This window comes from Uloborus diversus, chromosome 3 (assembly GCF_026930045.1).
Source record: "Uloborus diversus isolate 005 chromosome 3, Udiv.v.3.1, whole genome shotgun sequence".
In the NCBI taxonomy this organism is placed as follows: Eukaryota; Metazoa; Arthropoda; class Arachnida; order Araneae; family Uloboridae; genus Uloborus; species Uloborus diversus.
Genome location: NC_072733.1, coordinates 97,343,873 through 97,367,582, shown reverse-complemented (window position 1 = coordinate 97,367,582; position 23,710 = coordinate 97,343,873). Strand labels below are relative to the sequence as shown.

Here is a 23,710-nt window from a genome sequence, read left to right as displayed (position 1 = left end):
ACTTTTTAAACTTTTGTGATATGAGGTTACCACTAAATTTAGCATGGTTGTGTTAATACGCAAGTATCGAAATATTTTATACATTCAGAACAAGCCGAAATTTAGGGGCGGGGGGACAAAATGAATTTCATGCCCAGTGTCTTCAAAAATCATAGTCGAGTCCTGGGGGGGGGGGGCTGTAATACAAATGAGCCCCATGTCCAATATCAGAATGATCGGGCTCTGCCCCAAACACTTAAATAATTTGAATCTATAGATTTCTGCACCTGCCAACTTTTTACAAAATTGAAACGCGTTTTCGTATATATAATTCTTAACCCCCCACCCCCGTACTAGATTAAACATTTGCCATAATTTTAACTTAAATACTGCAGTGCTAAGCACAAAGGTCGTATCTGCACTTTTTATTAAAATTGAGTTACGGTCACCTTTTTTTTCTTTGTCACATATTTCACCTATCTAAAATGTTTATAGTAATATGACAATGGAAAATATTTTTTTTTTAAGAAAAAGTTAGATTTAAATGAAATACATGGAAGCGCAGAACTTTAAACGGCAATTTCTCGTTTTGGACTCAGCGGCAGATACATACAACTTTAGCGTTTAGCACGGCAGTATAGCTATGTGCATGGGCGCCCTTAAGAGGAGTCCTTTGTCTCCCTAGGCACTGGCACAGCCAATGTCGTAAATAAAGTTTGAGCATAAATATCATTCAAAACATTTCAACATAGTGAATGAAACTAATTAAAACCTTAACTTTTTAGAATGACAACGATGTTATTTATTTATTTATTTATTTATTTAATAACAAATCTCCTTCTCTCTGATTATGATGAAGAAAACAAAAATGCGAATTCCCTTAAAATGATAAAATATCGGTTTAATATTAAAACAGAAAACTTTCACGAAAATAAGCATTCGATTGACACTTTTTAAACAAAAGAAGACAGTATTAGTATCTGTCATTCTAATTTATCTAGGAGGTTAGTACTCAACGCAAACTATATCGAATTAATTTTAATTAATGATTTTTTTTTCTTTTTTTTCATTTTTGAAAAAGTTGATATAGTCTCACATGTATAAATTCACAGAAATTAGTTTTGGGAAAGGATTAAAAAATAGCCGACGAAAGTCATAATTTTTTTTCTTTCATTTTTTCTTAACAGATGTCACCACTGAAGTTCGTTTTGTTTACCAGCGGAAACACGTTTTTCCTCTATTGTTAAAAGTATTTTTGATGCCCTTTGGCACCTAAATTTCTCTTCACGATAATTAAAGAAAAATTTTGCTATCCATATTATTACCGCCCCATCTCAAGCGTTTTCTTTTTATGTTTTCCTCATTAGAAATTATGTCAACAGATTTTTTCACCGTTAATTTGTTCAATCTTTCCATTTTAATTTCCTCTAGTATTGTAGCTCTTGCAACATATATAATTTACAAATACGAATTAATAACTCTCTGGACGGCATCTCAGGTATTTTATCTCAAGTCTTTGAGCTATTTGCTATAAACCATATTCCTTTCTTCTTTTTCTCCTCCGAACTTAGTTTCTTATCTGTACTTCGGAAACGATAACTGGAAGTAGTACTTCACCGGATTATTAAGACTATCGTTCTATGATCAGTCGTTTCTTGTGTTTATTTTTCAAGCTTTAAATGATGTTACGAACATATGTTTGTAGTAGTTCATTATGGCGAATAAGCAACTTCCCCAATAACATTAAACATACCTTTCAATTTAGCTCATTTCCGAAGGTAATTTCAAATTGTATTTTTACTTTCATTCAACGTGTTGTAAATAAATAAACGTTTAATTATAAAATAATACATTTCTTGGAAACGTTTTATAATTTGCCGATTTTCGTTTTTCTTCGTATCTATTTCTTCTTTATTGTTCTTAGATATTTTTATATATATTATACTGACACAGTTCTACAAGAGCGTATTATTTGAAAGCTTTTTCTGTGGTCTACTTCGTTAATTAAAGTACTTGATTGATAAACTTTTTTGATTGTTTTGATATGTCATTCGCAACTTGTTTGGAATTTGAGTTATTTTTATTGAAATGAAATTTAATCCATTATACATTTGAAATTAGGATCTTTGGGTATTTTGTTAAATAAAGCTTTGCTGTTTTAACACATTGCTATTATTTGTTACATTATAGTGTGTTGTTCCTAATTGGAAATAGTTTTTCATAATGTTGCCTTTTGCTGTTTTCATCTTCTCAAGTAAAACAGATGTTTATCTACATCTTTCTATGAATGCATTTATTTTGCAATTACTTTTGATTTTTTTTTTTGAAACCAATTAATTCGGAAAATATCAAGTTTTAAACAAACTTGATGTTTTATGAATTAATTCTAGTTTCAAACATTGATGTATATTTTTCAAAATGCTTTGTTCTGTGCTTCCAGTACTTAAAATGAAAAAAAAAAAAAGATTTTTGTGTGCTTTTTTATTATAATATTACTTGTTTCAAAATGTTCCAATGTGAACTGTTGCGATCAAGGGCAGATTTTGAAGTAATTTTTGGGGAGCATCAAAGAGTAAAAAGTTTCTGCCCCTAGGCCAGTCATTTAAAGGGGATAAGAGGGGAGGAGTCAATTCCCCCCCCCCCCGCCCCCCGGCTTTGAAAAATGATTGTTTTTACACAGTGGCGGATTGGTTAAAGAAATCGGCCCGGGCATAAAGGGATGTCGCGGCCCCATAGTTTCTGTAGACACTAATTTTTACAAAAATGATTGGGAAACGATATCACTTAAATAAGAGGAAATTATTCAAAAAGATTAAATACTTTCTTTTAAACAAAATTTAACAGATGGGATTTTTTCTGTGTTTTAATGGTGAACAATTGACACAAGATAAGCTAAACCTTTGTTTGTAAAAAAAAAAGGTGATTGTAATAATCTAAGTATTTTTAAGTGCCTGGTGCTGTATTGATTATTTCCATGATGGTATCTTCTAACATTACTTCAGTTAGAATAGGGAGGTTATTAGGGAGGCGAAGGGTGTGTGCAACCCCTTAATTTTTTCAATCACATGTATCAATACAGAGAGAGATAGGGAGTACATTGATTTTCTTGTATATGGGAGTTATTAAATATTAGTATTAGAAACTTAATTTTAGGTTTAACATTGAGTCAGAAATATGGGATCCGGGATTTCTCCCCCAAAACTTTTTTCAAATTGTAGTCCTAAAAACGCAATTTTAGATGATCTCTGGTGATGTTAGGGAGAGCGGAGATTCGAGGGTCCTCTTCCGGCAATTTTTTGGAAGTGGAACTCCGAACTTGCATTTATATATTATCTTCAATTATGTTTGGAAGATGAGGTCCGGGAAAATTTCAAAATATTAGCTCTGAAAACGCAGTTTTAAAAGATTTTGGTTGATGCTAGGTAATGGAGAGATTTGAGCAACATCAACCAAGAATTTTTTTGAAATTGAAATTGAATTGCTTTTTTTTTTTTTGATAAAAACTAGGACATCGACTGTTATTCAAAGTTAAGTTCCAAAAACGAAACATTTACCGACCTTCGATGATTTTAGGAGGAGGAGTTATGGCGAGGCTCTACTTGGAATGTTTTCGAAATTGAAGCATTAAAAACGAGATTTCTGAAGTGCTTTACTGAAGATGACGAAGGGGGAGAGAAGGGGGACTTTCTTTGAAATTTTTCGATGCTGTATATTCGAAAACGGAGTTATAAACGATCTTTCATAGTGTTACTAAGAAGAGTGGATCGAGGGCTTTCACCAGGTAAACAATCGAAACTTCGGAAAGAGAAATTAGAGGGTTAATATTTAATGCTGAAAGATGAGGTTAGTGGATAATAAAAGATATAAATGTCTGGTGTACTTGTGAGTCCATGACACCATGACATGGACTTTTACATGATACAGAATCTGAAGGGAGAAACGAAGTAGATCGATAGGGAAAGTACTATGGTCAGTTACAAAAATTGCTTGGTGTGTGATGTTTAGATTTTAATTTGAGGTTTTAATTTAATTTTCAGGAATATGTCAAAAAATCTTCTGTCGTGATGTTATGGGAAAAGGGGGGATTTGCTGGTTTTTCTTTTTTTTTTCTTTTTTTTTTTTGTGATTGAAGCCCAAAAAAGATAATTTCAGACGATCTTCGATGATGTTATGGGAAGGAGATGCTTAAGGGGCCATTGAAATTTTTCCGACACTGATTTTTTACGCTCTTTAATGAGGGGGGACGGGGACGTTTCTTGGTCGATTGTGGCGGAAATGCTCTCCTCGAAGTTTTTCGAAGCTGAAATCCCAAATACGCTGTTTTAGGCCATCTTTAATGACGTTAAACTAAGGAATGGGTTTCGGGAGTTTTTCCCAGGAGTTCCTTAAAATGCTAAGTTTCAAAAACGCACTTTAGGCAAGCTTTGGTGACTAAAACGGAAGATTTAAGCTCTTTTGGATCCTTCTCTTCTCCCCTTTTGGCTACATCCCAATCTTCTTTTATTTATTTTATTGATACAAAATATGAAACACCCTCCAACAGTGTTCTCCTTAAAAACCATTTACATTTAGATTTTCATTAATAAATTTTTCAATTAACAGCCTAGTATTTTTATTTGCTTGAAATGCAAGCTATCTGCGGCCCCAGGTAAAAAAAAACTTTTCTTGAACTGATCTGGTGCATTGGTGACCTAAAATAACCTTAATGATCTTTGGTCTTTCTTTTCACTCTCTGTTTTATTTTAAATATCATTCCTTCCTCACCTCTTGATAAAGTTTTGTTTCAATTTTCGATTCATACATGATTTTTACATTTAAACATTTAGAACTACTAGTGTGACTTTCAATATTTTCAATCTCTCTCCTCGCTATACTTTAATTTTTCTCCTAGTTAAACCATATTTCTGGGGCCTGTGTACTTTTCTATATACATAACTCTGATTTTCAGGATGATATTTTTCATTTTAAAAAAATAGGAAAGGTAAATGGTAGAAAAGGTCGGTGTGTCGGCGCCCCCTGAGAATCATATGTTTTTATATAATCATTTTTAAACTGAAGGGTCTTCAACCGTTATTTGTCACTTTTATCGCAATTGTTATGAACTACAATTCATAACAATTGTGAATTGCCATTCAGAAGTAAGGTAAATGTGAATTGCAATTCATAAATGAAATTGAAAAATGGACAAAAGTACTTTAACATTTAAATGCTGCCCTTGTTTTTCTGTTTTTTATTGCATTACTAAAATGAAATTGGCGGCCCCATTTCTGAAAAACTGGGCCGGTGTAGTACCCACACGGCCACCTTAGCGACGGCCTTTCACCCTTCATCTGCGGGCTTGAGCCTATGCGTAAAGAGGGATTGAAGCTAGAGAATTTACGTAGCGGTATTAACATTTTACTGTTGGTAGACAGGGCAACTGATCGGCCCGAAATATGACCGGCCCACCGGGCAAATGCCCGGTTGCCCGCCGGGTGTATCCGCCACTGTTTTTACACATTAGTAGGCTTGGCTTTTGTTGTTTTTTGATAAAATTTTCATTACTAGCCCTGGAAAAGTTCGAACTGGGAGACCTGGCTGTCCCTCGTAACATTTTGTAATGCTTTTAATGATCCTTTAATACCAATTAATAGTTCTCAAAATACAGAAAAACTATACAATTATTTGCTTAAAGTGAGAATGTACAACATCTATTTAAAAAAAACATTTCATACTGATTAATTACTCAACTCTACACATAATTTTACTATATACCGTAATATACATGTAAGTCATGATGGTTAGAAATATTGTCTACTGTTATCATGGTTGAACTTTTATTTATACAAACACAACAACTCGCAATAAGCTATGGGGCCCACCTAGGCTGTTCCTAGTCACTTTATTAATCCTCGAAGAAGATCAATGGCATGCTTAATGCTATCTATTCCCTTGCTCATTACAACCTCTTTCAGTAAGCTAATGCACATAATCATGCTAAAATCATAATTTTTCCAAATTTTGAGGTTAGCTTGAGACTGAAATAATTTGAAGCAATGACCCCATGTCCTGTTTTCCATGCAAAAATTTAACCCATTAACATCTTTCGTTTTGATAAATTTAAACAACAGAATCATGTCTCCTCCGACTCTTCTTTGCTCAAGACTGTACATTTTTAACCTTCTAAGCCGTTTGCTTCAAGCTATACCTATCAAGCCTTGTAAGTCTGGTATCATAATCTTAATCTGAAAGTTCCCTAACTAGTCTAGTTGCCCTTCTTTGAACCCTTTCCAATAAAATATTATCTTTCTTGAGATAAATAGACCAAAACTGAACAGCATAGAATCGAAATGAGGTCTTACCAAACTTCTTTACAAAGACGGAAGAACCTTCTTAGATCTGTTTGAAAAACAGATCTATTGATAAATCCAAGCATTTTATTGACTTTGTTACTTGCAATGCTGCACTGCATACTAAACTTGAAGTCCTGATTTATTAAGACACCTACATAAATAACATTATCTGCCTGATCTCAAAGGTGTTAATACTACTGCTAATGAGAATGGAATAAGTGAATCTGTTAAACTCTTCAGCAATAAAGATCGGAAAAACATATAAACCTTATGATCAGCAGCGGCGTAGCGTAGGTTTCTGCCACCCGGGGCAGGCACCAAATTTGCTGCCCCTCTTACATTGTCTTGCTATATGCCCCCTCCCCCAAAACACAAAAAAAAAAAAAACCGACATGGTTAATATTTTACAGAACGAAAACAGGATTTTATTAGCCGAAACATGTTTTATATTTTAATATAATTTTACTTCAACAGGAAATACTGTTGATCCGAAAATTCTGACGAATATGTTTCAAAAATTATTGCATTATGAGAGATAATATTTTCCCTAGATTAAAACATTTTAAACATGATCTAAAACTGTGTACACTGGCAGTATTTCTTAAACCCTTTATTGAAAAGAAGAAGAAAAAAAAATTTGATTATAAATTACCTGATCGATACATTTTTCTTTATACTTGAAAGGATTTTTTCTTCTTAACCTAAAATTTTAACTTTCTACTTTTCATCAAACGGTAATGCTTAAACAATACAATCAATATCGATTATATCAGTCATTTCTGTAAAATGTTGTATAAAATGTCGTTATTTGAAATGACCCCTTGAATCTAAATATGCAGGACCGGATCTGCTTGCCCGCAGACCCCGCAGTGCGGGGGGGGGGGGGGGAGGGGACTAAGACTTATAGTCCTAAGACTTATTAACGTTGTAAATTCACACTACTGACCTATGGGGAGGGGTCCTGCAAATTTGGTTGCAGGGGGGTCCAAAATTTATAGATCCGGACCTGCAAACATGACCACTGTTTCCCCCTATTACCCACCCCGTTTTGGAGATCCACTTCCTCCCCCTCCCAATTTTTTCTAAGCTATTATTTTTATTTGGAGTGGGAGAGAGTATTATGTTAATAGTTAACATTCTTCTGAGGGACTAGAGAAAAGGATAATTTAAAAATATAAGCATTTGTAGCAAGGAGATGAACTTTCTCAAGGTGGTACTCTCCCTAAAATATTAAAAAAATCATCAAAACGAACTTTTTTTTCTTTTTTTCCACAGTTTCTTTTTTCTATTGTACTTTTTGGTGTACACTCACTTACTTTTTGATGTAAGAACCAAGTATCGGCTTCACTTCTATTTGCCCCATGTCCGAAAAAATTTTCATGTTGAAAAAAAATACTAAAAATTAAATTAAATAAATAAATTACTAAAATAAAATAAATGTAAATTTAAAAAAATAATAATAAATCTTGAAGCACCATATGTTGCATATGAGTCGCATCACAGATCTTCAGTCACAAACCTTCCCGGATTTTTGTATTTATTGAAGTTACGATCACACCTAAAATTACGAATGAAATTATGTGTGCTTATAATTTAGCATTAATATCTTCTTCAAAAAATAAAACACAAAATCCAAATGTATATGTCCGGGATAAATTCAGAAACTACCAGACCGATTTCGTTAAAATTTTCAGTTTGTCTAGGTTAGTACTGGGAAGATTTATAGACATTTTCGAAAAAAAATTCGATGAATAGTTCTTTTTTTATTTGAAATTTACGTTTTGGACCCAAAAATGGATTTTTCTACTAGGGGCAGACTATGTGCCCTAAAAGGGGCGAAAACCTTGAAGCCTTGACTCTCAAAGGGCGCAAAAAAAAAAAAAAAAAAGCTTACATGTTTGTGGGTGCAAAGAAAAAAAAGACACAAAGGCGCACAAGTTCAAAGGGCCAAAAAAAAAAAAAAAAGTTGCACAGGTTTGAGGGGAAGGCACAAAGAAAAGAAAACAAACGTGCACAAGTTCGAGGGCACAAATAAAATAAAATGAAAAAAAAAAAAAATTCCATAGAGAAAAAAAAAAACGGAAGCGCTCAGGATCAAGTGCACAAAAAAAAAACGAAGATGCATAGGTTTGAGCAAGCAAAAAAAGATTAAAAAACCGAAGGCGCACATGTTCAAGGACACAAAAAAAGAGAGAGAGAGAGAAGCGCTCGGTTTGAGGGAGCAAAAAAAAAAAAAAAAAAAAAAACCGAAGGCGTACAGGTTTGCGTGCGCAAAAAGAAACAGGCGCACGGGTTCAAAGGGACCCCCCCCCCCCCCAAAAAAAGAAAAAAACGAAGTCGCAGACGTTTAAAGGCACAAATAAAATAAAATGAGAAAAAAAAAGGTTTGAGGGCGCAATTTTTGCACCCTTGAAACTCCGTTCTTTCGCGCGCTTTGGTTGCTAAGGTTGGCGCCCTCTCGGGGGATCTAGTTCGCCCCTGCCTGCTTATCTATCTTTGTGATTTATAATCCTCTCCAATGAGATTGTCCTCTCTCTTCTCGTCTTTCTAAGTCAGCGCCAGTGATAATGGTCTGCATGCATGTTAGTATCCAGTATTTCGTGCTCGTGCGTCAACGAGAAAAAATTTCCCGAGACAAGTTACAACTGAAGAGTAAAAAAAAAGCTTTTTGTTGATTTAGTGATACAAAATTTGTCATCTCTAGCAAAGCGCCGTCTTAATAAAAGGAAAAAAAAGCCTTCTCGATGTTAATGTAGTGTTACAGAATTTGCTGCCCCTAGCAAAGTACCGCCCGGGGCGAGTGCCCCCTTTGCCCCCCCCTATGCTACGCCACTGATGATCAGTGAAATACTTTGAAATCCTCCACTTCCGATTTGATCTAAAATTATTGTAACACTTGCTTTCTCAGAAACAATAAAAGTGAAAAGTAATGTGCTCCCCAATTAGCATTTCGAAAGTAGTTGGTTAACTTTGTGGCTGGTTTCTTGAGCGAAATTTTGCATTTTCCACCACTGGCATCAGGTTCAGAGAATTCATTTTTGATTATTCCTCCTCTCTGAAGAGAATGGCTCAAATAATCCCTTCATGGAAACTCATTTTGAGGTTAAACAGTGGAAAACGCCGTGTAGTGATGTAACAATTAATGGTCTTGGGGTCTAGTCTCCGGCTGTTTTGCAGTCGAGTTGAACAAGAGGGATGATATATAAATAGCAAAGATGGGAATGGAAGTGTGTTTTCGTATCCTGATATTGCCTTTAATAAACAAATGAAGCCATAATTGCCATTTTTTGCTACTGGAACTTAATTTTTTGGTCGCCATTTTCAATGAAATGACCACTAATTGACCTCTAATCTAAAGCTTAATTAGGGATTCTCAATTCCCCCCTTAGAAATTAAAGTTTAAATGCAGATACTTGAAATGGTGTCCAAGAACTCAGAACATTTCGATGTTTGGAAGAACAGGGACGTTTTGCTGCCCAAAATGAAGACATAGTTCAGGATTTCGAATTTTCTGTCAAGAATGTATGCCTGAAATTTTAATTTCGCACCTATTCTCTTGTAAGACAGAGTGATCGAATAAATAAAATTTTTCTGATTATTTTGATTTTTGGATCATGGTTTGTGAAAAAAGTCATGTTTCTATGTTAGAATGCTTGAAGTACTGATATAACAGTTTTAGTCAAACGATTTAAGGTTAAAGAATATCACAAAATATTCTCCTTTTGGGCTATAAAATATGGAAATTGAGGAATTTTCAAAATAAAATGCTGCAAAAGTTGGACTAGCTCAAACTACAGTATAACTTTGATTTAACGATACCCGATTCAATGGTTTCCTCAATATACATTTGAGAACAATGATACATTTCACTGGTCTGGATTTGACTGCATTGGAGATCTATGCTCCACGATTTAACGATATCCTTGATTTAACAATTATTTTTTTCAATCCCTTGACAATTGTTAAATCAAAGGTATACTGTACTTAAATTTCCTTAACAGAATTACTCAAATTCAGGAATTTTCGATCAATATTAGCCTTCTTTTTCGCAATCATATCAATTATTTTAATCTTTAAATATCCATGTACTTATTTATAATAAAATACCAAGAGGCAATGTTTTTCAAAGTAAATTCATGGAAACCCCTAGTGACTCATTCAACCCCTTGAACCATTCATTACCACTCGGTCCTATTTGTTAAATATTTTTAGGACATTAAAACATTAATATTATGTATTTGTTATTTTCTGAAATTAATTCGTGAAAAACAAAAATGTTATGTCCACTGATATTTTTTGGTACACAAATGAAGCACCTAAAAACAAAGAGGGGTGCATTTGAAGTTTTCGAAATAGCTATGTAGGTACTAGTAGTAATGGTAGGAGAATCTCTCATCTGTTTTGGGGCAGGAGGTGGTTCAAGTAACCCTGGTAGATGGTGCTCTACAGCATGATTTAGAAAAGCTTTTCAATGAAAGCTTTTGGGCAAATTTAACCTGTCAGTGTCCATTGTGAAGGGTAGGCATATCCTAATCATAGCATTATGACACTGCCAGGTTAGGTTTGCCCCAACTCTAGGGTTTGAACTTTTCCTGCATGTTGATCAAAATTTGAAATATAGTTCACTCGCATCCATTTGTTTTTCACTGCTTCAAATATTAAGTTTTTGAAGAAGATAGTGGGGTACAAATAAAAGTTTTACTGATGCCTATTTCCAAAAGTGTTAAACATATTGTATGTTAAAATGAACGAGTTAAATAAAATGTACTGTTTAGCGCACGCACACACAGACTTCTAATTCCAATACAGTAGAAGACTGTTATAACTCCGACAGAGGCGTAACTTGGCCACGTAAAGTAGGGGGGCAAACGTTTTTTTCAAGGAAAATTTATTTGATTCATATTTTGCCATCCAACTAAAATTCTAAAAAAAATTTACTTTTTCAAAAAATAAATGAATTTAAGAAATCATAATAACTTTTAACGCAATGTACGTTATTCAGTTTAAACAGAATAGAGCTACATACAGTAATACGCACATACATCCGGAGAAGCATCACTCTTTCCCAAAAAATATGCTGCTACTCTTTTGTTGTATTTATAGTTTACATGATCACTGGCGCCAAACAGTTTTGCAATCCTAAAGTACAGATATCGTTTTCTAAGTTGCGTTGGTTTTAATTCTCGAATAATTCCATGGACTAATTGGAAAGTTCAAGGAATTCTGTACTTTGGAAATGATTTTTCTTTCTTTCCGAAGTTGTTTTCCAGGATCCCAGGAATGAAGAATCTGTACAGTGTATACACCTTGCTATTAGTGACCTATGCCCTGAACCAAAGTAATATTCTACTTCAGTAACGCAACCAGAAAAAAAAATAGGGAGGGGAGGAGGGGGCACATCGAAAAAGAAAAGAAACATTCAGAATGTATAGGAAAGCGGGGTCCGGGGGTTTTCTCCCCGGAAGAATTTTGAAACTTTTAGCTTCAAAAACGCAATTTTAGACTTTCTTCGTTGATGTTAGGGTGACGAAAGGTACAGGAGTCTCAGCGGAATTTCTAGAACTTGAAGCTTTAAAAACGCGATTATAGGTCATATTTTATCGACGTTAGGGTGACGGATGGCGCTCAAGGACTGTCCCCGATCGATTTTTTTATAGGTTGAAATAAATTCCTCCTCCCCCTGCTTTTGACATTGAAGTTTAAAAACGCAATTTTAGACAAACGTTGAAGATTTTACGGGAAAGAGGTTCTGAAGCTCTTCCCTGGTAAATTTTTAAAAATTATGGTGCTAAAAACTAAAGCAATGTTTTAAAATCAGGGATTATTCCACTTAAAAATTTTTTTTAAGTATAGTTTAAAAAACCAAACTGCTTATGGTATTGGAGGATGGCGGCATAGGGACTCTTGCCCGAATATTTTCTGAAATTCAAGTCTTAAAACGCGATTGTAAGACCATATTTTGTAATATTAGGGCCAGTAATTTTTCGAAATTAAAACTCCAAAAACGTAATTTTAAGCGATTTTCAATGTGTTCGGTAATTGGGGGCTTTCCCCTGGAAAATTCACGAAATTGAAACATGAAAATGAAATGTCAAATGCTCCATAATGCTTCCGGTGTGTGGGAGGGGCTAGGGGGTTCTTCGGAGGAGCAGTATTTTGATAACTTTCTTATTTTTAGACGAACTAGGAAAAAAAAAAGAGAAAAAATAGGACGGAAAGAGTGGTGGCGGGGGTGATTGCTGATCAATAAGCTGTTACTTTTGAATATTTTTTATTCAAAGATTTATTTTAAGAAGAAATTAAGATTTTCTCGTAACATTACTATTAATTTCTAAAAATTACTTTGTTTTCGAAAGACATCTTCTCATCAATAATAAAGAATAGTTTTAAAAAACATTCAACTCAAACATTCTATGGGGCTCGGGTTTTAAGCTTCCTTTCTGGTTGTACCACTGTTCTATTTTGACCTGTTCATTACATGGTTGGTTGTTCATTCATGTGAGCTCTAATTAAAGGATTAAAAGTAAATTTCGCTTTAAGAAAATCTTCGGAATTTTGCAGCAACATTTCCCCTTTTTCCCGAAAACACTCATTTTTTGGTCATGTAATCCTAGTTTACTACCTGAATTTAGTAAACTAGGATTACATGCCTATATGTATTGTGAGGGGGGGATGTTCATCACCACTTCGGGATTAGGCGATCAGGTACACGGGCCTCTTCTGGGCTTCAGTTGCGCCGCCTTGGTGCAGTTTAAAAACAGATTAATTATAGGTTGAAATTACTAATTGGTAGTTGAAGACAAAGATACATCTTTTGCATATAATTCATGACAATTGCATTGATAATATGCGAATTACACTTTATTATCATTTGAAAATAATATATAGATCATTTGACAAACAATTTTAAAAAATCCTTTGCTTAAGAACTAGGGGGGCCAAATAATACTTTGCTCATAGCTCAAAAAAAGTAGGGGGGCACTTGCCCCCCTATGCCCCTCCTAGTTTATGCCAATGAACGCCGACCTATATAACGCAATTCTCTATAAAACACACAACTTTTCAGAAGTAAACAATATGTTTTGAAGTTTAAAAAATCCCTCTGTTTTGCTTTGCAAGCACTAAAATTGTTAGGCAAATTAAATTTTGAAATAGTTTTTCATCTTTCCATCTTAATTCAAAGCTTTTAAGGGAAAATTAGTACTTACAGTAAATAGAAAATACCAGATGGCTCTTGAAAATGCAGCTGTTATGCAAACCATGAAGCTAGCAGAAGTGCAGGATAATGCACTTTCTTTTGATTGTGCAACATATTTATTTGTGAACAACTAATTGTAATATTGGTACTTTACTACTCATTGCAGATAAAACTCATTCTGAAGTGCTAATATATAGATATATTCAAATACAAATACAAAAGTGACGACCAGCAACAGGCTCTGGGCCCAGCTAGACTGGTCCTAGTCAATTTACAATCTCCAGTGAAGATCAATGGCCCTCTTAAAACTATCTACTCCCTTGCTCATTAACACCTCTTCCGGTAAACTGTTCCAAGATTCCACTACCCTGCTATAATAATAATTTTTCCTATTATCCATGTTAGCCTGAGATTTAAATAGCTTAAAACAATGACCCCTTGTCCTGTTTTCAGTGCTAAACTTCAGCCCCGTAACATCTTTCATTTTAATAAATTTAAACAACTGAATCATGTCCCCTCGGTCTCTTCTTTGCTCAAGACTGTGCATTTTTAACCTTCTAAGCCGGGAATCATAGTCTAAGTGAGAGAGTCCATTTATTAGCCTTGTAGCTTGCCTTTGAACCCTTTCCAATACATTATTGTCTTTCTTAAGATAAGAGGAGACCAAAACTGAACAGCATACTCCAAATGAGGTCTTACCAAACTTCTATATAAGGGCAGAAGAACTTCTTTAGATTTGTTTGAAATAGATCTATTGATAAACCCAAGCATCTTATTGGCCTTGTTACTAGCAATGCTGCACTGTTCTGACTTATTAAGACCCCCAGATCAGTAACTTTGTTTGCCTGACTAATGACTGAACCTTGCAAATAATAACTTGTACACTTATTTCCATACCCTAAATGTAGCACTTGACATTTCCCAACATTAACAGCCATACCCCATTTATCAGGACACTCCGTAATATGATCTAGATACTCTTGCAGCTGTTTTGCTTGTTCTTCATTTTCTACAGTTCCCATAACTTTGACATCATCAGCAAAACAATTCATGTTGCCAGAAATATTTTTGTGAATATCGTTCATAAAAACAATGAACAAACCAGGCCCTAACACTGATCCTTGAGGAACCCCGCTTAAAACCTCACTCCAATTAGAATAATTTTCCCTTACAACTAACTACCCTTTGTTTCCTTCCGGTCAGCCAGTTTTTTACCCAAATGAAAGTTTTCCCTCCTATTCCTATATCAGCTAATTTGCTAAGTAGAGCAACATGCGGTACCTTATCGAAAGCTTTTTGAAAATCAATGTAAACAACATCTACAGGCTTCTTATTGTCCAAAGCCATGGTAACTTTGTCATAGAAATGTAATAAATTAGTTGCACAAGATTTACCTTTCCTGAAACCGTACTGAAAACTAGTCAATAGATTATTAGTCTCTAGAAAATTTACTATCTTAATTTTTATCAATGTTCCAAAAATTTTGCAAACCACCGAAGTTAGGCTCACAGGCCTATAATTTCCCGCACTCCCTTTAAACCCTTTTTTGAAGAGCGGTGTAATGTTAGCCAGCTTCCAGTCCTCTGGCACTGTCCCCGAGTTATAAGAAGCATTGAAAATATTTACAATTATATCTGCTAATTCCTCCGCACATTCAACTAAAATTTTTGGATAAATATTATCAGGTCCCGGAGCCTTAGTCTCTTTAATTTTTTTCAAATGAAGTAAAACGTCATCTTTGGAAAATACAAAGTCCTGAAGCTGTACTATAGCTTGTGTCTTGTTGGTGTCAACTGTTGAGATACAGTTATCGTTAAAAACCCTCGAAAAAGTTATTAAGAACATTAGCAATATCACTATCATCCTGAATTAAAATTCCGTGCTCATCAACCAGTGGCCCAATATGACTATTTCGAACTTTCCCCGAATTAGCGTATGCAAAAAACCTCTTGGGATTCCTGTTTATGTTATCTGCCAGTCTTTGCACCAACTCTCTTTTCTGAATCCGTACCAAATACTTAAATTTACGCCTTGCCTTACAATATTGGAGCCTATCTGCACTGTGACCAGTTTCTCTAAACCTATGAAAAGCAGCTTGCTTGTAATTTAGAGCGTCTTTAGTTTCCCTGGAGAACCACATTGGCCAAATTTTAGTGTTGACACCCTTTCTCCTAAAAGAAACATGATCCCCAACCGTTTTCGCTAGCTTTTCCTTAAACTCTGCCCACTGAAGATTCACATCGCTATTGTCCAATCCAGAAGAAAAAACTGCTTTCAAACTCTGCCTAAGTGCCACAAAATCAGTATTTCTGAAATTGGGCACAAACCTGAAATTCTCTACTTTGTGAGTATCAAATTTAATCCCAAACCTAATGCTGTTGTGGTCACTGTCTCCAATTTGTTCCCCTACACATAACCCCTGAACAGAACCTTCCATATCACAGAAAACTAGATCCAAAATCACGTCCTGTCGAGTACCCTGAGTTACAATTTGATCTAAAAAACAGTCACCAATTACTTTCAAAAATTCCTCTTCTCTGCTATTACTATGGTAAAAATTATTCCAATCAATTCCTGGAAAATTAAAATCTCCCATTATAATGACTGACCCCTTGCTTGAAATGTCACTAATAATATTAAACATCTGTTCATCTTGACCCTGGCTTAAGTTGGGTGGCCTATAAATGTTCCCTAAACGTAGTTTATTGCCCTTATTGCTCATCAACTCCAGCCAAATCATATCACTCTCATTAGGTTTATCATTAATTACCAATTCATTGCAAGTTAAAGTGTCTCTGACATAAAATAAAACCCCACCACCTCTTTTACCTACTCTATCTTGTCTAAACAAATTATACCCAGCAATAGATAATAAATCAGCATCACTTTCGGTAGCCCATGTCACGGTAACTCCTATAATATCCAACCTCTCGTCTATTGTTATGCTTTTCAATTCTTCCAGCTTGTTCCTAATACTACGAGCATTTGTATAAAAAACCTTAAGTAAGCCCATCTTACCTTTATTTAATGCTGCACGATTATTTGAATCCCAACTGCTAAAATCTTTTCTCTTACTAGCCACCCTATTTCCGTTTCTACTAAAATCCCAATAGTTAGTACCCATTCGAATTCTGCTCCTTAAAGCATGCCCCCCATTCCAACTTAGTTTTTTGATTCTGAATCCTCTAAAACCAAACCACTAACCATTTTGACCCCTGTAGAGCTCAGATGCAATATTAGTTTCAAAATTTGTGAAATGAATGTCTATATAACTCAAAAACCTGTATAACGCAAAAGCTCTGGTCCCAAGGTGTGCATTATAACGGTCTTCTACTGTATTACTCTAAAGCTCCATAGTGTAATGGCTATGAAGCTTAAACAAAATGCTTATTATTGCATAGCTGTCAACTCTCCCAATTCATTCGATAGACTTCCAAATTTTAATGCCTTCTCTTGAATGAAATAACTATCACCCAAATTTTCACCAGCACAATGATATTTCTGGAAAAATCTCTGTAGTAGAGATGTGTCGTTAATGAACGAACATGTCAAAAAAAAAAGAACGCATCGTTAAAATGAACGGATCCGTTTGTTCACTTGAAAAACAAATGACCGTTCTTTTGATCAGGGAGCAGTTTGGAACATTGTTTTCATGCACTTGGTGATATAATCACATTTTTGTTTTTTTTAATTATTCATCTTCAAATTTTTAACTCTCAATCAGTCTCAAAATTCCTTTTGCTCAGTGCAGTACTCAGTACAATATATTTATTCGAACCTTTTTACTTTTTACTCTCTGCTTAATTCATTTTTAAAAAAAAATGTTGTAGTTCATTTGCAACTTTCCAATGTATCCATTAGTAATGTTTTGTGTAACTTGTTTGGGCTACTAACAAAATGTTTGGCAGGGACGTGTCGAGCCCCTCACCTTTGGGGGGGGGGTGCAGAATTCTGAATTTGTCGACTCGAATGATGAGATTTGCCGACTGTGTGTGTGTGTGTGTGTGTGTGTATATATATATATATATACAGGGCCGGATTCAGACTTAACCACATCCAAAGTTGTTTTAGGCATGGGGGGTGCTTTTTGTAGTTCAGATAATTTTTATAAAGGTTGAAAAGGCAAGCATTTTTAAAAATTTTTCTTCTCTCAATCAATGCTTTTCTTTCCACTGATACATGTGTTTTTATTGTTTTTATTTTTCTTTCTGTCTTTTCTCGATTGATCTTGTCAGAGGAAGGATATCAGGAGAATGATACAGGGATATCCCCAATTTTAGGGGGTCCGGTGGTTCCTCCACCGGAGATTCTACATTTTGAGGCCTTATAAGGGGTATTTGGAACTACAAAAATATCAGGAAAAAATAAGCAAAATACCCTTTTTAAAAGTTTTCACTATTTAGCAACGAAAGATAATAATTCAAAATAAAAACTGTTTTTGATACTACAAATCGTTGACATTAATCGACAGAGAAGAAGACCGAGGAAGAAGAAAAGATAATGCATTGTAACATGCTCACATCGGCTTTCGGTACGGTTAATTTTTGAGCATCCCACCAAACCACCGACAAACACAATGTTGAATTGAGTATAATAAGATCAATAGTAAAAAATGTATTAAATACTTTAAAAGAAATGGTGTACAGATTTAGAGAACTTGAAAATAAGAACGTAATATCCTGACAATTCGCAATTATGGCAATTCATAGTCACTTGATAAGAAACAAAACTGAAGCACTTTCTAAGAAGTTTTAGAGACTCAATTAATTATTTTCAAAAAGTCGAGAATAATTAAAATTATTGAAAACACTAAATTTGTACCTTTCACTCTCTTACATTTTAATATTTGATTGTATAGCTCTATAGAATTGTTTTAACTTTGTAAGAATCACCCATTTTAAGTTTAAAAAATAAATGTATCGATTTCTCTTTTCAAAAAATTTTTTTTCTATTACAAGTAGGGCAGAGAACGAAAAAAAAAGAGGTAGAGCAATAATTTTGTTGTTACTAATGCTAATACCACTCGGACCACCGAGTTGGAGTAGCAAGTGCTAGTCGATTTAAGGCAGTGAGGGACGGTTTCCGTTTTAACAAGAACCATTTAGGTGGAAGTCTGAATAAGCTCAGACAGCAAACGATAGATGGAAGCAAAGTCTATCAACAATTCGAAATTTAGAACCAAACCTGAAGACGAATAATTCCTGGTTCAGCATCCCCAGAGGTATTGACTCACGTGGAGGACTTTTATGACTGCGATATATTTAACGTGCCCCAGTCATCATCAGTGAACACGGAGAATCTCCGACCGGATGGTATTGAACTGGGAATTCTCCAGTTACGAGCCTGGCGCTTTACCGATCAATCCACCTCGGCGTTGTTATTGTTTTTTTTTTTTGCGTGCTAAACTGGTATACTGGATGCAGTAGAAGAAAGATAAAAGCAAACAACAACAAAAGAACTTCCAAAATCCTGAATTCGGAATTAAATAAAGAGAAAAATATGACGCACATGAGTTACGAAAATGTATCTCAATCAATATGTTTCAGAAAAGTGAGAACCATGATTTGTACATTTTTTCTGCAGGATTCAGTAAGGATGTGAATTTGGCATATTTTGGCATCCCTCTCCCATTTGTTAAAATTTTAAAATACAATGTTTGCTGCTACTTTTAAGGCTTTAAAGCACTAGAAATTAAAATCTTTTTTTTTAAGTATTCTTTTCATCATGCAATTTTTCGGTAGTTGGGGGACTCTAAGCTTAGCTTATACCTTGCTTAGCTTATAGGCAAATTCAGCACTGTATATATATATATATATATATATATAATATATATTATCAGTCATTAGTCAGGCAGACAAAGTTACTGATCTGGGGGTCTTAATAAGTCAGGATTTAAAGTTTAGCCAACAGTGCAGCATTGCTAGTAACAAGGCCAATAAGATGCTTGGGTTTATCAATAGATCTATTTCAAACAAATCTAAAGAAGTTCTTCTGCCCTTATATAGAAGTTTGGTAAGACCTCATTTGGAGTATGCTGTTCAGTTTGTATTTGTATTTATTCCAAAATGTGTTCCAATTTCCATAATGTTAATTTTACCCTTTTAAAATGTTCAGTATTTTAATATTTCCCGCCTAAGAATTTTTTTGTCTTGTCTAAAATTCAAAAATATTCGGTTATTTGGGATTATGTTCTTATTTTTCGATTGATTAAAGTTTTAATCTTTTCTACTTCTGTTTTAACCTTCCAAAAGGGCGATCGCAAAAAAAGGATGAGGGATAAATTTTTTCATTTTGATAATGTATTAGAAATGGTTTTTGAATTTTAATACATTCCTTTCCACTTGTTTCGGGATAACAAGATAGCTTGCAAAATTACAACAATTAATATAGATTTTAAAAAAACTTTAGTATTACGCAATGCGGTACCCGGAATTTTTTTTCAGTAGTCTGCTACGGAGATTTAAAAAACCCAAAAGTAATCTGCAACGTAGACCAGCTTTTGAGATTAGTCGTAACACTTAACATGATTGAATAAGCAAAAAGGAATGCTTGAAAATAAAATGCTAAATTAAAAAATTAAGAAACGAAGGCTAAAAAGCTTCAAAATAATATAGAAAACTGAGGCACAGGTAGTTGAGGAAGCAAGTGCTTTTGACGTCTTATAGCCACTGAGGATACCTACAAAGATTTAAGAACCTTTTTCATTATATTTTTCTGCTTAAAATTTGAGAAAATTTTGCAAAAAGCGGATTTTTTTTTTTCTAATTCAGAAAAAGTCTGCATGCCTCCTCAGATATCTGCGACGGTTGTAACCAGGGTTGCCAGACGTTCCGAATTTCAAGGGACAGTCATGTATTTTGAAAAATTGTCCGGCGTCCCGGGGAACTTCCATACGGGACGGCTAAAGTCCCGCATTCTATCTGATAACATTATTTTACAGACCGAGACATTTTTTAAGAGAAAAAAATAAAGTGAAACAAAAAATGAAATGATCAATGAGAAAATCATGTGGCAGCAAACGCACAAATTATTTTCCATCTGATTTGGTTTGTTTGTTTTTGTTTTGGCGGCAGAGCATGAGGACTGAATGGTTGCTTCTTCTTTGCTCATTGACTATATTGGAAATATAATTTCTGCGCATGCGTCGTCAATCGCAAAGAAATTGATTTTTATACTTTTAAAAGTGACTTTTGCGAGGTTTATGCTTTGTTGCGATTGAATTTTTCAGATTGATCATGATTAGACGTCTCACAAATATGCCCCCCCCCCTTTTCACTCCTAGAAGCCTGTCCCGTATTTACTGTTCTTAATTCTGGCAACCCTGGTTGTAACGTCACGCTGCTTCTGCTACCGGTTTACGCAAGTAGAAATAAGAAATGCAGACAAGTTTTTCAGGATTACGATGATTAGTGATACTACGTGACCGTTTTCCACGAAAAAAAAATTTAAAAAATGAAAAGGATTTGTGTGCAATTCCATGAGCATGCATTCCAGTACGGTATTAAAATTCAGTAAACTTTCGTGGTAAATATACTGTAAAATAGGATATTTACATTACAGAAAAAATATACAGAAAATTGTACCGAAAAAATTAACTGCATCGCCAATTGATGCACCACGTAACCTACAGTGCAAAGCACATAACACCGTATTTCCCTTGACTCGATGTGTCCCAACTGGTATGGTGGTCATCGAAGTCTCCTGCCAATACGAAGGTCCCGAAATCGAACCTGCTGCTCGCATGTTGCATCTTTTACTCTCGTTCATTCTTCCGTAAAATTTTACAGTAAAATAGGCTTTTACGGTAAAAGTTAATGACAGTATGGATGCCAGTAACTTTTACCGTAAAATTTCAGGACTTTTTTTTAACGGTGGACTTTAGGCGGAAAAAATCTGTATGTGACTCTGATGTTACTGTAATGTAGAGTTATTTATCTGTACCTAAATAGTAAAAATTTCTTAAAGTGGTTCATTTTCAAAGTTTTCTTTCAACTATCAGGAACATTGCGTGAAAAAAAAATATCCAGAACAAAAAGCTTTAAATTTTCTACAAAATATCAAGTCAAGGTTAGAATTACTGTATGGATTTTTTTTTTTTTTTGGTGCATAACACAAGTTTTTTTTCAGTACCTAATTTGAAATTTCTTTGCAAAAAACCTAAATTTTCAATTAGTGATTAGAATCAATAAAAATGAATATAGAATTTTGCTGAAGAGAATAAGTTTTTAAAACGAAATTTTTCCACCTATAAAGATTCGAATTCACTATCTTCGCATTTTTTGCATGACGCTCTTACCAACTGAGATTGGTTCTCCATTTCAGGATACTATGCATTGAAGCAATGCGTAATAAAAGACAAAATAAGTCGGTTTTTTCAAATCAACAACGAAACTGTGTTAATTGCTTCTTTATTTTTATTTGAAAGTGGTGAAAAAACCTTTAAAACGGTGCCTTACTTATGAAGTTAATAAAGTATTGAGGGCGTTAATGTGTTCTAAGTTCTAACAAAAAACAACTTTGACAAATTATATATATATATATATATATATATATATATATACAGTTGGCTCTCTGTTTAACGACGCTCTATTTAAGGACTTTCTCTATTTAACGACGGCTTTTCACGGTCCCAGATGGTCCACTGTAGTGTTAAAAGCATTCTGTTTAAGGGCGCTTTCTACTTAAGGACGATTTTCTGTGGTCCTTTGAAAGTCATTAAACAGAGAGCCAACTGTATATATATATATATATATATATATATATATATATATATATATATATATATATATATATATATATATATATATATATATGCCCTTGTTCTTAACCGATCCTGAACTGTCATTAACGATAGCTTTTAAAGTATTGATTTTCTTTGCAAACGCAGGCCGTCCACATTTTATTATTATTATACCTATGTTTAAGCAAAAACTTCTTTGTATACAACATTTTTTTTTTCTGGTGCTAAAAGCTAAAATTATTAAACTACTTGGTGAATTCATCCTAGAGCAAGTTACATAAAATTTGCCGTGTGAAAAACAGTCTTCTTCTAAATCGATCACTGCTACTTTTAATGTATGACCTTGTGTTGGTTATTGCAAAACAAATTTTTACAGGAAACTGTACCTTTCTAAATTCAAAAGGATAGTCGGTCTGAGATGATGTTCTTAAAAACTTCGTTTCCAGTGTTAAAAAAATGAAAGCAAAAGACAGCAACATTATTATTTGACTTGAGAGAAGTCTCGAAGATTCACACGAGAAATAAAAACAATATCAAATTTAAAATTCGCTATCTACAAAAAGTTGAGATGAAGTACTTAATAATGATTTGAATGGAGGAAAGCCGTCGAAAATAAGGGATTTAAATTTCAATTACAGGTTTTAGTTTCACAGAAATTAAGGAGTTTTAATTAATTTCTCCCGAACTAATTGATATTTCGAAAAATCTTTCTTAGTGGATACTTTCGTAATCATGTGGACATACTTGCCAAATTTCAAGTCTGAGGTTTCAGCAGTATTGGCTGTGCGTTGATTATATATATGTATATATGTATATATATTATCTCAGGACATTGATTTTTATATATTAAGATAATAACAACAACAGCAATAATGAATATTTAAAGCGGAAATTTACTGACCTCTGTAAAAAATCCCCCCCCCCCCTTTTTTCTTTTCAATAAAATTAAGAGCATGACTTTTACGGGGTAATTCTTATTTTTTGAATAGTTATTCAAGCTGATGATTTAAATATTCTCAATTAACCTTAGCAAACTCCTGTATTAGGTTTAGATTTAATCGACAGTTCGTATATAAAAACAATTAGTGCTGTGTGAGTGCTAGTTCAGATACAATATGCAAATGTTAAAGTTTAAAAAAATCAAATGAATTTTCTTTAGTTTATGTACTGATTCATCAAAACTGCATTAGCAATATATTCATTTTAGTATCAAAAAGCATAGTTACAAGCATTTATGAAGGATAATTTTATAAAGGAAGTTTCTAATGAATTAACAAATTTTCCGTCTCTGTAATTACTTGAATGAAAAGAAGTATCTTTCTCTCTCTCTTTTCAGGACTATACTTTTTTGACTTACGTATTTTAACTTTTGACTAATGAATACACAAAAATCTTACAAAATTGCTATTTCAAGCTTGTATTATTTGAAATAATGAGCGCTAAATAATTCTAACAAATAAA

General features: G+C 34.0%; 1 protein-coding gene across 2 annotated transcripts in view; it reads left to right on the top strand.

Annotated features, from left to right (window-relative positions):
- The first annotated feature begins 1,248 nt into the window (after positions 1 to 1,248).
- The window catches only part of LOC129218235 (2-hydroxyacyl-CoA lyase 2-like), a 104,499-nt gene continuing 82,037 nt past the window's right edge, over positions 1,249 to 23,710 (top strand). Inside the window, exon 1 of one of the 2 annotated variants that reach the window (XM_054852459.1) lies at positions 1,249 to 1,477. In XM_054852459.1, the coding sequence (XP_054708434.1) occupies positions 1,331 to 1,477 (147 nt within the window). In that variant the 5' untranslated portion in view covers positions 1,249 to 1,330. Of the gene's footprint in view, positions 1,478 to 1,592; positions 1,758 to 23,710 lie in introns of those variants that run through there. The other variant, XM_054852460.1, reaches the window with a different exon arrangement.